The sequence below is a fragment of the Acartia tonsa genome, chromosome 6 (genome assembly GCF_053477335.1).
Source record: "Acartia tonsa isolate MP-2025a chromosome 6, ASM5347733v1, whole genome shotgun sequence".
Classification (NCBI taxonomy): domain Eukaryota; kingdom Metazoa; phylum Arthropoda; class Copepoda; order Calanoida; family Acartiidae; genus Acartia; species Acartia tonsa.
This window is the reverse complement of record NC_137265.1, coordinates 16,049,072-16,064,277: the sequence shown is the minus strand read 5'-3', so window position 1 is coordinate 16,064,277 and position 15,206 is coordinate 16,049,072. Positions and strand designations below refer to the sequence as shown.

General features: G+C 33.7%; 1 protein-coding gene across 2 annotated transcripts; it reads left to right on the top strand.

Moving 5' to 3' along the window:
• The first annotated feature begins 6,167 nt into the window (after nucleotides 1-6,167).
• Nucleotides 6,168-14,211, top strand: LOC145321966 (uncharacterized). 2 transcript variants are annotated; one of them, XM_080163681.1, is made up of 5 exons: nucleotides 6,168-7,349; nucleotides 9,590-9,781; nucleotides 10,067-10,177; nucleotides 10,503-10,660; nucleotides 10,935-12,650. In XM_080163681.1, exons 1-5 carry the CDS (start codon nucleotides 6,558-6,560, stop codon nucleotides 11,212-11,214), a joined length of 1,533 nt encoding a protein of 510 aa, XP_080019807.1. In that variant the 5' UTR covers nucleotides 6,168-6,557; the 3' UTR covers nucleotides 11,215-12,650. The 2 variants fall into 2 exon arrangements, with proteins under 2 accessions (XP_080019807.1, XP_080019808.1); XM_080163682.1 differs by having other exon boundaries at nucleotides 6,416-7,349; nucleotides 10,082-10,177; nucleotides 10,935-14,211.
• The last annotated feature ends 995 nt before the right edge of the window (nucleotides 14,212-15,206 follow it).

Sequence of the window (15,206 nt, the reverse complement as noted above, 5' to 3'; positions counted from 1 at the left end):
CCCCCCCAAAATTTTTACCCCGGGGGTAAAATTTGATTGGGGGGGGTAATTACCCCCCCTAAAGTCTGTTGGGGGGGGGTAAATACTCCCCCCAAATCTGTTGGGGGGGGTAATTACCCCCCCCAAACTAATTTACCCCGGGGGTAAAATTTTTGGGGGGGGGTAATTTAATTATGTAAAAAAAGCACCTACCTAATCTATTAAGTTAATAAGTACTATCCTATAACATAAAGTAGTAAGTAAGGTTTATTTGACTATAGCTTCAGATTTCATTTCTTTTAATACTGAGTTCTCCTTTTTAGGAAAGCTTCACATAGATCCCATGATGGTTCCACACTATTATAGGTCAATCCTTTGAGTGGTTTTAGGCTATTTTTCTCCTCCCTTTTTACCCTTTAGAAAACACGAGTTCTTAGATGCTAAGGGCGCCACTACTATTCAAATATATAGTAGTATCTCATTCTTTAGAACATAAAAATACAATAATTAACTCACTAACCAATGAACTAATTATACTTTAAAGTGAAGCGTCTTATAGGTCCTGGTAAGTTTTATAACTAGTTTTGAGACACCCTGACATCCTCCCAAAAGAAATCGCCTATAGAAATTCTTTTTCATTATTTAATGAAATATTTAATTTAGTTAGGTATCTATTTTATGGAATCTTCAGTGCTTTACAATTACATCATAGATCCCCGGGATGGTTTTAGCCCTTATAAAGGCCCAAGCAAATAAAACATTATCAAACTATTAAATTTTTTGTTATCATGGTTAAGAACTGTTTTAACTGGTTGGACTATATTGGGGTATAGTCCCTTTTGTGGCAACGCTCTTTAAGGGGCGTTTCTTCGTTTTTTTCACACAAGCTTCTCTCCTATTTTTAGCCCCTGCGGGGGGCCAATTGCTTAACCATGTGGGGCAATCACCTAAACCAATATAACCTATCCTAAAATAAACTATCAAAAGCCATTTAGGATATACTTTTCATTAACTATTAGGAGACCAAACGAGGAACATAAAATATATTACACCTCAAGGCTCGAGTCACACTATGACTTTTTTTAGGGGGGGGGGGGCGGGGATTACTCCCTCCCCCCCCCAAAAAAAATTTTTCAGTAAAATTTTTTTTTAAGAACATTCAATTTGGGGGGGGGGGTAAATACCCCCCCCAAAATTTTTTTTTTAAAGAACATTTATTTTGGGGGGGGTAATTACCCCCCCCCCAAAATGGTTTGGGGGGGGTAAATACCCCCCCCAAAATCGTTGGGGGTGCCTACGGCACCCCCAAGGCAGGGGTAATTTTTTTTTGGGGGGGGTATTGTTCACAAAATTTTGGGGTTGCCTACGGCACCCCCAAAATCGTTTGGGGGTGCCAAATGGCCCATTACCCCCCCCCCTTGGACGCCTATGTACTTTAGTGAAAACAACTTTTTCATTGATATAAATATCCTATTCATCTGATTTGGAACATGATGACTAGGACAATATCCCAAAAATGGTTGTCCTATTACAGTCTACTGTTTGTACGTAATTTTCCAACAAATCAATTTAGATTATTTTGTTTAGACTGGCAAATTAATGTTCTGCTTTCTATGAAACTCTGCGAAAGCTTTTGTTCGTTTGTCATACCATCTAAATTAGAGCTTTGCTTTTGTAGATGATGTCATCCTTGTTTATTGTTTGATTAGGGCGTGGAGAATAGTGTTCTTTAAAACACCCAAAAAAGGAATAAACTTAGAATCCTCTATTGAAATGAAATGTCTTGAATCAAATTTATAAAATATTACATTGGAAAGCAGGAAAAGCAAAAATGATAATTTAAGCCTTCACCTAAGAAATTTAAACCTAGGGGTAAACATTTGGGGGGGGGGGGTGGTAAAAAAAAAAGGCGCATCCGCTAGGTTAAAAAGATTATCTTCTGTTTAAACTTTAAGAGTAGATTTACTTTCAAAAATATTGACGACAATTTTTATTATTCAAATGTTGATTTTTCATTCGCTATTTGAAGTTTTAAAGTTGCATGATAAAAATATATTCTATTCATATTTTAAGAAAATAAGAAAGTAAATATATGTAAAATGTAAATAGACAAGATTATTACAGGGATTGAGGAGACATTGGATTGTAGATTTTACTGGTAACCAAAGTTTTATAATCATATTATCTTATTCGTTGGCCCCAAACCATTAAGTACTATTATTAAATATTGATTGGTTGGTTCCAAACTAGCAGTGTTCAAACTTTTCCTCCAATAATGTAAATCATTGGGAATGTTTATAAATTTACTTATTATTTTCTTATCCCATTATATCCCTGGATATAAGTAGACTAAATTATCATCAAGGCTGTCCCCTACTGGTGTGCATTCACTTCCGCATATGTATTTGCAGCTGCGATAATATGCAGAAGTGAATGCACACTGCTCTTACAAGTCCGAAACCCACCGCCAAAGAAAACGTTGTGGTTTCCCTCAAAGTGGCAATCGAAAACGGAACCCCCTCCCTGTGTTTTTTTCAGTGAAATTTTAAACTGTTGGGTTGGCTATGTTTTTATTTGTCTACAACCTGTGTTGGTCCCTAATCCTGCGGGTCTTCACCTGCGGTGCCCATACCCTGTGGTACCAAGTACCCATTATAAACTAATCTAACCTAAATAATAAACAAACAAACGAAATACAATTACACACAACCCTCCTGTATTATATTGTGCTCGATAAGGAATTTGGGGGAAATTGCCAAAACGTTTTCAAGAATTAGTTCAACATTGTTTGTGTCCTCAAGCGGCAGCTGCAATTAGATCAACGATCCGTTGCCTTATATAATAACCATATAATTGTTTTTTTCCACCTTACATATTATGATTGCTAATTAATTTTTTCTCATTTTATTTTTCTCAAGGACGCACATAGAAGAAACATAATCTTTGTTTAGATCACCTAGAATATTTTCAAATTTTCTACAACATGTATATTGCTTATCCGGATTCGAGCCATACTAGACAAGCTATGTTAAGTACTTTATATCACTACTAGCGGTTACGTCCCTAGAGGCCTCTAGGGGCACTTTAGGAGATGGGGAGTCGAATTTTATAACACAATTTATTATTTTAGATTTTAAAACAAAAAGTAAAAAGAAATTTGGGGGGTGGGGGATTTTATTCTAGGGGCGATTTCACTTGGAAGGGTGGTTGTACCTTCCCCCAAAATAGTTATAAACCTTCCCGGGACCTATGAGAAGCTACCCTGTTAAGGAGAACCCGATTGGTTCAGCGGTTAGCGAGATCCCTTGGTACAAACACACAGACACACAAACACAAGGCTTCAATAAAAAGTGGCATAATTTCGACATGCTATTTCATATTTTTTTTACAATATTTACACCGCCATACATGTGGCTTTTATGAAAAAAGTGTTTACAGCCGACAATTTATCAAGACAGTCCTAACCACATTCTTATGTTGGCACAAAAACAACACACGATTTCAATAACCTAACCCAATATAACCTAACCTAACCTAAAATAATCTATCAAAAGCCATTTTAAAAATACGACGAATCGCCCCTGAAAGGGCGTTGCCACAAAAGGGACTATTCCCTCTATTATTGCTACGCTACTTTTAGACATTAAAAAGTAAAAAATCATATGTTTTTTTTTCATATTTATTCTAAAGAATATTCAACAAATAATGCAATATTAATAAAAATAATATTATGTATAAAAATTACAATCATTTAAATACAACTTATTATTGCAATTGATATAGTATGTGTTTTAGATATGTATAATGTTAACGCATTGTATCATAGAAAGCTTTCCGCGGATATTAAAATTAGAAATATAAGATTAAAACATTTTTTGTTCGTTCTGAAGAGCCGAAGGCCCTGTCTAACAAAACTGGTATATATTTTATGCTTTTTATTCTAATGTTCGTGAAAATTGTCTGTAAAACGATGCTCTATATGATTTTCAGTGGATATTTTTTGGTTTTGAAGCCATACTGAAAAAAAAAATTCTTCTAACGTAGTAATCATTATTGTAGGCTATTTTATTTTAAATTAAGGTCTAGAGATAGTTTAAGGCTATTTTTAGCCTAAATTGTATTACTAAATTGCAATGTTATTTAAAAATAATGTGAAAAATGTAATCTAAACGTAAAAATATCTTTATCGGTGACTATAATTTGAGGATTAAAAAAAAACAATAATTGTTGCTGTTATAAAGCAAAGCATTACTTTAAAATTTATGAAAATTATACTAACAAAACAGTTTTTCATCGGATTATATTTAATATTCCAACATTTCAGTGTGAAGTTATTAATAGTAAGGCATCTTAAGGGATAAGGCAATAAAAGATAAATTGATGTACATCCCCAATAAACACAAAATTACCCATTTCGAGATTAAAGAACAACTGTAGATTGGAAAGTTTGGACACTGCAAGTTGTAAACCAACCAATCAGAGTTCATAAAAGCACACAAAGTTTTGTAGCCAACCAACGAGAATTCGTGTTGAAGACTTTGGGTGGCAGTGTATTTACAGTCAAATAGTATATCACATGTGTACTTTATTTCAATTTTAACTTGATTGGTTAATTAAAACTAGCAGTGTCCAAACTTTTCTATCGATCATTTAAGTTCAATAGAGTAATTTTGTATATACATCAAGTTATCACTTAAAATCCCTGCAAAAAATATATCATAATAAGATTTTTAACAAATTGAAAACAATGTTGAATTTAAATTATTTCAATAAATCCTTTTTCTTAGCTTTATCTTAAATTTTTATTAAAACAATAATAGGATGACATGTAAATTAAGATTTTCATTTCTATATCAAACTTGTAACATGTAAGCTATAATATTTTACAATATTACTACATAAAATGATTTTTAAAAATATAATATCTCTGGTTTATCACTTCATTTGCTAAACTATTTCTTTTCTTAGATTTTCTGTAAATTGATAAGTTCACTTTTTTTCACATTAAGAAGTTTAATAGCACAAAATCTTTTAAAAAGTCACAATGTCTGTTTATCCATTCACAAGTGTGGAAAGGTTATTTCATTTAAAGAAAAACTTTAAGTGCTTCAACTTTTTCGCCAGTAAACCAGTTCTTTAAATAGAAATCTATTGTATTATTTCTTTGTTGAAAACATTTACCTGATAATAGAAAGAAATATTAAATTTTTATAAAAAAGATTACATCAAACTATTTTGACAAAAGCATAAAATATTTTTGAATTTATTTGACTGGCGAAAAAGTTGTGTCTAAAATAGTCATTCTTCTTTTGGAGTGAAGAAAATTTCTTTGGTTTTTGATCACAGAACTTTTATCCAATGGTATCTAGTGAAGATGTGTTATGTTATGTTATTGAAGATGAAATGGCTGAATTCTAACAACAATGACCACTGCTATGTCATATATATATAATCACATTTTTAGCATATCAGCAATTTCTTTCACATTACACACACACACACACACACACACACACACACACACACACACGCACACACAAGCACACAGAAAACCACAAACACAGCAAATTTATTTTGCATGGTCATCTAAAAAATATTAAAGTTTCCTTATAGTCCAATTTTTGTAATCTTATACAAGAGGGGAAGAAAAAATGGCTTCATTGCTTGACCGTTACATTATTGGTTCTTAAGCTACGCCAATGCCGCCCTCTCATTGGTCAGATTTTCGCGGGAAATGGGAGAAAAGGCGGGACGGAAAAGTTTGGTGCGCAAAATGTTGGCCCGTGTTACAGGATTACTTTATGTTCAGGAATTTTACTTTTTCAGAGGGGAAAAGGGATGTGGGAGGGAGGGAAATTTATGGAGGATCAAAATAGGATGAGATTGGGGGGAAAAGGAAGGAAGTAAGAGTGACTTATTAAGTTGAAGGGAATAAAAACTTTACTAGGGGAGAAGCAAACAAGTTAAACACATAAAAAGGGAAACTTTATATAAAAAGAGGGAAATTAACGAGTGAAGTACGTCAATTTTAATAATCCAAACTCTACATCACACATTAATACACATAAATATATGAGAAAAACTAAGATTTTGCTCTGAGAGACACGCGGAGACGGGGGGGGGGGAGAAGTGGGGGGTGTAACAGGGAAGGGTGGGATGCAAAGTGCTCTGTCGGCAAATGATCAGTTCCTAAGCTAGGGGCAACAGAAACAGTGTGGACTATCTTGCTGTGTGTCTGTCTGCCTGACTGACGGACCAACTGAACTGCAGGCATACTACTATATTGCTGACCAAGCTACAACTCCTAGTCTGTCCTGGCACTCTAGAACTGCACAAGTAGTATACATTACAACTTGCTGACTCAAGAGAATCCTTACAAATAATAGTTTGAAAAATCAGCAACTTTTCCTGTGTGTGTGTGTGTAGAAGAAAAGTGCCTAACCAGGCAGTTTTTTGGTTGACCAAAGTATACTGTCTGGCCACTGGGTGTACTGTCTGGCCACTGAAGTGTACTGTAACAAAAACTGGCGAGTCATCAAGATCACACAGACCCTCGTGAACCCAATAACAACCACGCTATGGTTGTGGCAGATCAACAGCAACAGCAGTTACAAAATCAACAGCACAATGATGAAGAAGCGGCCGCGACCGCTGAAAGAAACGCCATGCTGCAAAGTGTCATAATGCCAACTGATGAACAGCAACAACAGAACAACAACCAATCCCAACATGACACAAGCAGCCTGTACAACATTGAGGACTTCAACCTGGAGCCGTTGGCACAAATGACTGTCAGCGGTGGCGGCGGAAGCAACGGTTCCAGCCAGTCAGCAGCACATTTCATCATGTCCGCCGACGCGGCTTTGGACGGTTTGGGCCAGCACAGCACAAGTAGGTTAGTTACCAGAATTCGCAGCCCGCACAGGAGCCCAAACGGCGGTGACAACGATTGTTCGCAACAGCTGCACAATTTAATGCCGCCAATGACTTTGCACCAAGTACCGCCGCCGCCGATCAATCTCGGCGACATTTGCGCCAATACAATCGCCTGCACAAGCCCGATGACCCAGGTGTCGTCGCTGTTGACAGTTCCCCACGCAACATACTCAATCTCCGGCAACCAACAGCTGCCGCCGCATATGCTGATGAACGGCCAGGATGGTCTTGGCGGCGGGCACAACACCGGATCGCACAAGTATCCCGGCACCCCGCCGGACACACCGCCCAGCGGCTCATCGCCGTCACCACCATATTTGCACAATTTGACGGCGGTTTCCATGTCTTCTCCGACGGCTGCATCTTTGCTGGCCCACTCAACGTCAACAATCAACCTGGATGTTTCCGAGATCATAAACTGGAAAGCTTATCAGGTTAGATTTTCATTTTTTTTGTCAGTTAGGAAAATTCAGACCATTGCAGATAAATTGATTTACATTCTCAATGCTGATAAACAAAATTACCAATTGTGTAGATAACAATTATTGGTTTAAAATATAAACTGAACTTAATGAACCAACAAAATTCAAACTCAATGAAAGTCCCCAAAGTTGCCAAGCCAACGAGTAAGAAAATATTATTGTTAAACTTTGTGGACTAGTGTAATAATCAGCCAAATGTCACCTGTCCTCCTGTTTTTGTGAACAGACAAATAAAATAAGATAAAGAGTAGAGTTCCTTTAAAAACCACATAAAATGTGGCTTTAAAGTAAAAATGTTTGTGATATACCAGAATGTTTATGTATCAACAAGTATAACAGCATCTAAAAAGCAAACCTTTCATATTTAGTTCAATTAGAATCAATATTAAAACAAGTTTCAGTTTTATTAGACAATTCTTTCAATCTCATTCAAGGGGTAATTGTGTTTGCTGTAATCGATTTATCATCCATGTCTTTTCCCTCTGTTTTCTTAAGACGAACTGACATTGTAGACCTTGATTCTAGAAAAGCTATGCATCAACAAAAAAAATCCACAAACAACTAATCAAACAAAAGTGAAAAAGTGATACTTACTATATGTATTAAACAAATAAACAAACACTTTTTAGTAAAGCAATTAAGTTTTTTTTAGACCTTTCTTTCAAGAAGGCTTACTTACTTCTTCAAAAAAATTAAATCTACAGAAGGGTTATTTTGTTAATAATAATTGGGGGTGAGCATGAATTTACCAACAATTGTCCTATCCCTTGAGATTCCTGCTGAATATAAGGTGTTAAGTAAGGATTAATGGATAATCAATAAGTTAATAACAAGGACTAATAATTCCATAAATTTTCAAAATTCAATTATTCAAGTGTCTGTCCTTTAGTTTGCTACTTAAGTTATCCGGAATTACACGGCTTGCAAATTTCATCTCGCGTTAGTAAAGAAATCATCATTATTTAAACAAAATGTATTGTTTTACCTCCCCCTTATTTTAGTTTTAAATGTTATCAAATAAAAAACAGCTATGTTCTAAAAGGTTTTTTTTAATTTAAAAAATCAATAAAAATTAGTTTAATGAAACCTTGATAAAAAAATGTAGAGAAGATTCGCAATTTTAAAAAAGGATGTTTGTATTATTTAACTCGTAATTACAGGGAGGAAGGGAACATTGGACTGAAAGTAATACTAGTACCCAAAGTTTTATTTCTGATTTTCTGATTTGTTTGAGTACTTTTCCTAAATCTTGTTAGGTTGGTTCAGAAAACGGTGTCAAAACTTATAAACTAATAATTGTTTTCTACAGAAGGGGTATTTTTGTTTATCATTAATTTTTCTTCCATTGTCTTATCACTTAGTATCCCCTGCCTAAGTAGGATGGAGAGATTAACTGTGAATAAATATTATTTTATATGAGAATTTTTTTAGTTTCCAGGAAAAATTAGATAATCTGATATAGTAAAATCTCACTTAGTCCAAAAGTATTTATGTAGTCTTAATGCAAAAATATTAATTTTATGTTAATAATAATCATGCAATCAATTCAATGGTAGTTAATAAAAGATACTAAAAATACTTTTTATTGACGGGAATGCAATATTGTGCTGTTGTATTAGTATGCGGTTCTGACGATTTAATAATGTGAAACATCTGCGGAAGTGAAAACACACCGGATTAAATTGCTTTACCATATTTCTAAGGCTTCATAAAGCTTTAGATAACATAGGAAAATGGTTATTTGGTTGCCAAACGGTTTTGTTTAGTAGAGAAAAAAATATTTTTTCCAATATTAGTAGCGAAGCTACTCTATAATTTAGTATATCCTTATGTTGTTACTTAGTATTGGCTCAGTATTCACAGGGAAAGAAAACTAGCAAAAAATCATACCAATACTTGAATCTAATGATAAAATTAGCATATGACCATCCCAGGACCTATGTGAACCCAACCTTACAGACAAAAATCCTTCATACTTGAAAATAACTTAAATAAACAAATAGACAATCTACAATAAATCTATTAGTGTTACTTTTTACTTTAAATCAATTTACTGATTCTTCCTTATCACTTTCGTTCGAGGTTTAGTGATTATTACAATAAAAAAAACTGCAATTATTTACTAAAATGAGTTCACTTTTTCACCAATAATTTGTTCGGGTTTTAAAGATTTACTTGACTCATTTGTTTAGGAGCAGCCCATTGACCTGCGGGGCTCCTGTGACCCCAACGACCTGAACGAGGCCAAGTGGTTGAGCCTTGACTACGGCAGCCATGACCTGAGCGGGCTGTCAGGACCCGGGGGGCTACAGCACGTCAACTCTTGCCACCAGGGACAACAGGGGGCAAAGTCACCAGGATCTTCAGTTGTTGAGGACGATCAGGTACTATTAACTCTATTACTTCTTGACCATGCTTATTTCAAACTCTGTTGCGATGGGATCAAAACAAATCTTGCAAATTTAAAACCACTGAATTCAGATATGATTAAAGTATTATCATATCAGGGAGAGGGCATTGAACTTTAAATTACACTGGTATCCAAAGTTGAATTAACATGTTTTCTAAAAATCGCCAAGTTTTACCCTTTTGAATTCTTATTTTTAAAAATTTATAAATTGAATCTATGAAACAATATATGTACGTTATGCGTACATATAATTAATTAGGTGCCCAATTTTCAGTTAATAACCCTGAGTGTGAGGGAGTTGAACAAGCGACTCCATGGCCTGCCCAGGGACGAGGTGGTCAAACTTAAGCAAAAAAGGCGGACTTTGAAGGTAGATATTATTATAAAAACGACACGACGTCATTACCACTTTTGTTTAATATCATTTAGTTCATATATATGATATCATCATAAACAGCATATCACTAAAATGTCAGCCATAGCCACTTTTATTTAATTATCAAAAAATTCTGTCGTTAATTCCATAATATGTCATTAGACAGTCGATAATATGTCAACAATGACCATATGGTCGATATAAATCTTTAAAACTAATGCATTTTGACAAAGATTTTGCAGATTCTTCCTTAGATTTTTATATTGTTGCGCTACTTTTGAACATTATGGTCCTTATTGACCTTTTTCAATCTATTTAGAATCGCGGCTACGCACAAAACTGTCGCTCGAAGCGTATGCTGGTGCGTAGGGACCTGGAGTTGACCAACGACCAACTTATCGACGAGAATGAGAGACTCAAGAAGGAGAATGACAAACTGAAGCTGAAAATTGCTGAATTAGAAAGATACAATCATAGGTATATATAGTATTTTTAAAAAATAATAGTTAGCCTCTCTACTATTCCACCAATCTAAAATTACGAAGCAGCTTGAAAATGACGTCATACAATACTAATGACCAATATTAGGCCTTTTCAGATTAAAAATCTACAACCTTTTCTCCCCCCTTTTAAAGTATTTACATTAATAGATTAAGGGGATTTGAGTGGGAAGGGGAACATTAATTTCATATACATTTTCCTAACCTTTCCTCAAATCTTATTTAAAAAATTCATTATTATTTGTTTCTAGAATAATGAGCAGTCATCAGCAGCAAGCGGAACAGCTACAACTTCACCGCCAACACCTTCACCACACTCAACAACAGCTTCAACAGCAACAGCAACAACAACATCCTCAAGCGCAACAACAGCACTATCAGCAACTTCAACAGCATCAAAATCAACTCCACCCGGCAGATGTAAACCGCAACTCGCTGCAACAAAGCGAATCCGGCAACACTGGCGGTGAAATGGCGGGAAAAATGGAGGCTGCTGTGACGTCATCACAGACGACATATGCCGGACTTTGACCACGGGCTGCTGAATCGCCGCGGACAGGTTTGAATGGGGAGGATGAGGAACTGGAGGAGAGGGGAACCACCTTTTTGGGGGTGATGACTTGCTTTAGGGTACTTTAAATAGAGGCAAAATATCAATTGGTAGCTTAATGTTGAATATTTGTGAAATTACTAAAAAGAAAACAGTTTTATCTGAATTTCTAAAAAAAATTCTTTGTGTGTGTGCTGATTAGGTATACATTGTTGAAACTTTTTCTTCCCCCCATGGTTGCAATTTCACCCATACAAATTGGAGGGAATATTATTTTTTCTTCCAATTTCTTATCCTTGTAAGCAACCCTATATGAAACTGGTGAATTAAAATGAAAACTTGGTCCATAAGTGTCAAAAATATGTTTATAGTAAAACTGTTTTAACTTTTAGATACTTTATATTAACAAAAAAAACATAGATTTAACTGAATTGTAAAGTAATTTTGTACCAAAACTAATCGTTCAATGGAAAATGTTGTAATAATATTACTAAATATTCTGGTAAGTTACAAAAAGATATCTTTTAATTAAATGATGTCTTTTTTGTATCAATATATTTTTGTTTTTATTAACAAATGATTTTGAGGTCAGCATAATCCTATATTTTGCTTTTGGAGAACATAATCCCCCCCCCCCCCCCCCTACATTTTATAGGTCTGTAAGTTCTCCACTTAAGGCTTTTGTTGTTATTCAATAAATAAAAGAATTAAGTCAAAATGTATTATTTAAGTTTAATTTGTGAAAATTCTATGTGTTGGCTAAAAAGGGAAGGGATTGTTTGGATTGTTAATTACGCTAGTACCCAAAGTTTTAAATGAAGTTTGCTTTACGTTTGGCTAAATGACAAACAAAGGGGGACTTTTTTACCTCAATTTATTTTCAATTTTATTATCCCTTAAGATCCCTAATGATAGGGCAAATATGAAATCAAAATTTTGAATTTTGGCGAGAGGTGGGGGGATGAATACTCCACTTACAAAATACAGGATTACTACACGAAAAAGACAATAAACTAAGATGCAGTATTTAAACTCCTAGAAGATGCTTGAACAGAAATAATGCAAACTTGTTGGAACGCAATTTTAAAGAATAAACTCATCACTGCAAAAAATTATCAAAGAAATTTTCTAATATAATATACATGGAATAGTTATTTATCGCATCATGTTCTAGACAGCTTTCCGCGGATATCAAAATGAAAAATTAACACCAGAGGGACTGGGCTAACATGACTGGTATTATTTTTATGACTTTTTATTGTATTATTCGTAGAAAATTGACTGTAATATGATGCTATACATGAATTTTAGTATGTCTAGAGACCGGTTCTAATCCAGCGAATATTAATCGGTTTCAAAGCCATATTTGAAATTATATTATAATGAAAATTATGCCCAAATGAAAAAGACAAAAAAATACAATCAACTGCTTTGTTTACATCAAAGTGCCATTAAATGTTAACTATTTAAAAATTGTTTATTGATAACTTTTTACAGTGATGGTTTCCAAAGATGCTTAAAATTGTTAATTCATATTATCTTGTTAAAAGAGTATTTTCTTAATTTGTTGAAAAATTAAATTTTTTAAATAATAAGATAAATGTTAGTACTAATGTTATAAAACTGTAAGATGTGCATTCACTTCCGTATATGTATCACATAATTTTCTCAACCGCCAATATCGTCCCAGAGATTGGAGGTAATCCCCCCCCCCCCAAAAAAAAATAACTTCAATCTCAATATTACATATATCGAAAATAATTATTTGGATGTTGCAACAGATTTTCATGTACCCTGATAAAAGGAATGCTCGCAGCTGGCTAAAATAATGATACTTCCACCCCTTTTTTCACATTCTTCTACTGGATGAACAAATGAGGTCGATATTAGTAAGCTAAATTGAAGATAAACTTTCCCCTACGTATATCCTATATCCATCATTACATAACTATTTTATATGTCGTATTGTTTGTCTTTTCTTATATGCGGAAGTAAATGCACACCATAAAATATTTAAAAACAAAATACATATTGTATCAACAAAGAAAATGTTCTATGTCGTAACATGGGAAAAAAGTAAGGTAACGAGGTTTCGCGAATTTTTATTGGAAGATTTTTAAAATTTATTTTCTTTGTGATAAAAAGCAAAATTACCAGTTATTATTATTTTTATGAAAACTTTTTTTTTATTTTTATTAAAGCTCAAAGACATTAATTGTTAAAAACAATTTAGAAGATGTATTAAATAGTAAAACTAACCCTATTTTAATTTAAATTAATTTTTCTTTAAAGAGATTGTGTCTATTTAAAACTTACAAACTTGGAAGCAGGGAGGGGACATTGGACTGTAAATTACACTTGTACCAAAAGTTTTGTAATCACATTAATATTCCTTAGGTTAAAAACTTGGATATTTCCCTTGAATCAGTGTCCAAACTTTTGTAATCTACAGAAGGGGTAATTTTCATATAATCATTAGGGATGTATATCAAATTCACGTCCATTGTCTTATCCCTTATGATTCCTGGTTTTACAGGATCTGTAAGTAGACCTCTCCCCCCTCCCTTTTCTTATATTAATTATTATTATAATCAAGTCAAGTCTCGGCCATAAACTGGTTTTCAAAAACCGGTTTTGGTGGCCGTAAGTTATTTTCCAGTATGGCTTCGTAACCGATTAATGTCCCATGGATTAAAACCGGTTCTCGGCCATACTAAAAAATCATCTATAGCATCATATTACAGACAATTTTCCACGAATATTAAAAAACTAATACTAATGCTTTGCTAACTAAACTGGTTTTAATTTGATAAATTTTTCATTTTGATATCCGTGGAAATCTGTCTATAAATCGATGCTATTATTTTAAAAAAAAACTGAATCAAAGTGTGCGCTGTGTTAAATATATTTGTAACTCTGTACTGAAAATTAATTGTATTAACTAATCAAAATTTTAATAAATGTTGTAAAAAAAGTAATTCGCTTTCATTTTCTTTAATTTGAACCAAATAATATCCGAAAAATCTCTTAAAAAGGTATATGCCTTTAAAAAGCTGAAAAAAATCAGATTCGCCATTCTTAGAAAAGTATTTCACATACAAAGTTTAAAATAGTTAGGACTATTATGAAAAAAAATTAGCAATCCTTTAGTTATAGAAAGTCTATCAGCTGATAATAACTGACATACCTAGTCCCCAGATAAAGAGTATCTTCGCTTCTACAAGTAGAATGTTAAAAAAAACCAGTGTCCCAATTTTTCTATAGCAGTGTAAGTCTGTTAGAAAAATTGATATAAAATACGTGGATGATGTGATGAGAGATTTTATTCTTTCGTCAATTTATGTTACTAATATGAACATCTACAAGTTTTACTTTATTTGATTAAATGATTATCTGGTGTAATATCCAAGTAATTACCTATAAATTCATTGATATAGATTTCGTGGATACTGTGAGGGGGTTAATTTTGTCGACAATTTAGATACTAATCAAAAGTTTTTCCATGGTAAGGGGAGGAGGTAAAGTCAAAAGCGTGGGGATGTGGGTATCGTTATATTAGCCAGTTGAGAGAAACATTTTTAACAGGGTACGGGATAATCTGTCATAATATCCGCATATTTTATATCCCATGTTCTGGTATGAGTCTGTTAGAAAGTGTCTGGTCAGCATTTTTGTTAGCCAAGTTATTTTCAGGGATAGGACATTGGACTATAAATTACACTGGTACCCAAGTTTTATAACCACGTTATCTAGTTGGCTCACAGACATGTAGTACTCATTATTAATGGTTTCAAAACTAGCAGTATAAAATTTTTTTTAAAAATTATCTAAAATTTAAAGAAGGCATAATTTTGTTTACCATCATCACTGGGGATTTCTTCAACTGTCTTATCCCTTTAAATACCTGGGTTAACAGGGACAAATACACTTTAAAAATAATCCTTTAAGGTTTGTGATTATATCCATTTTAATA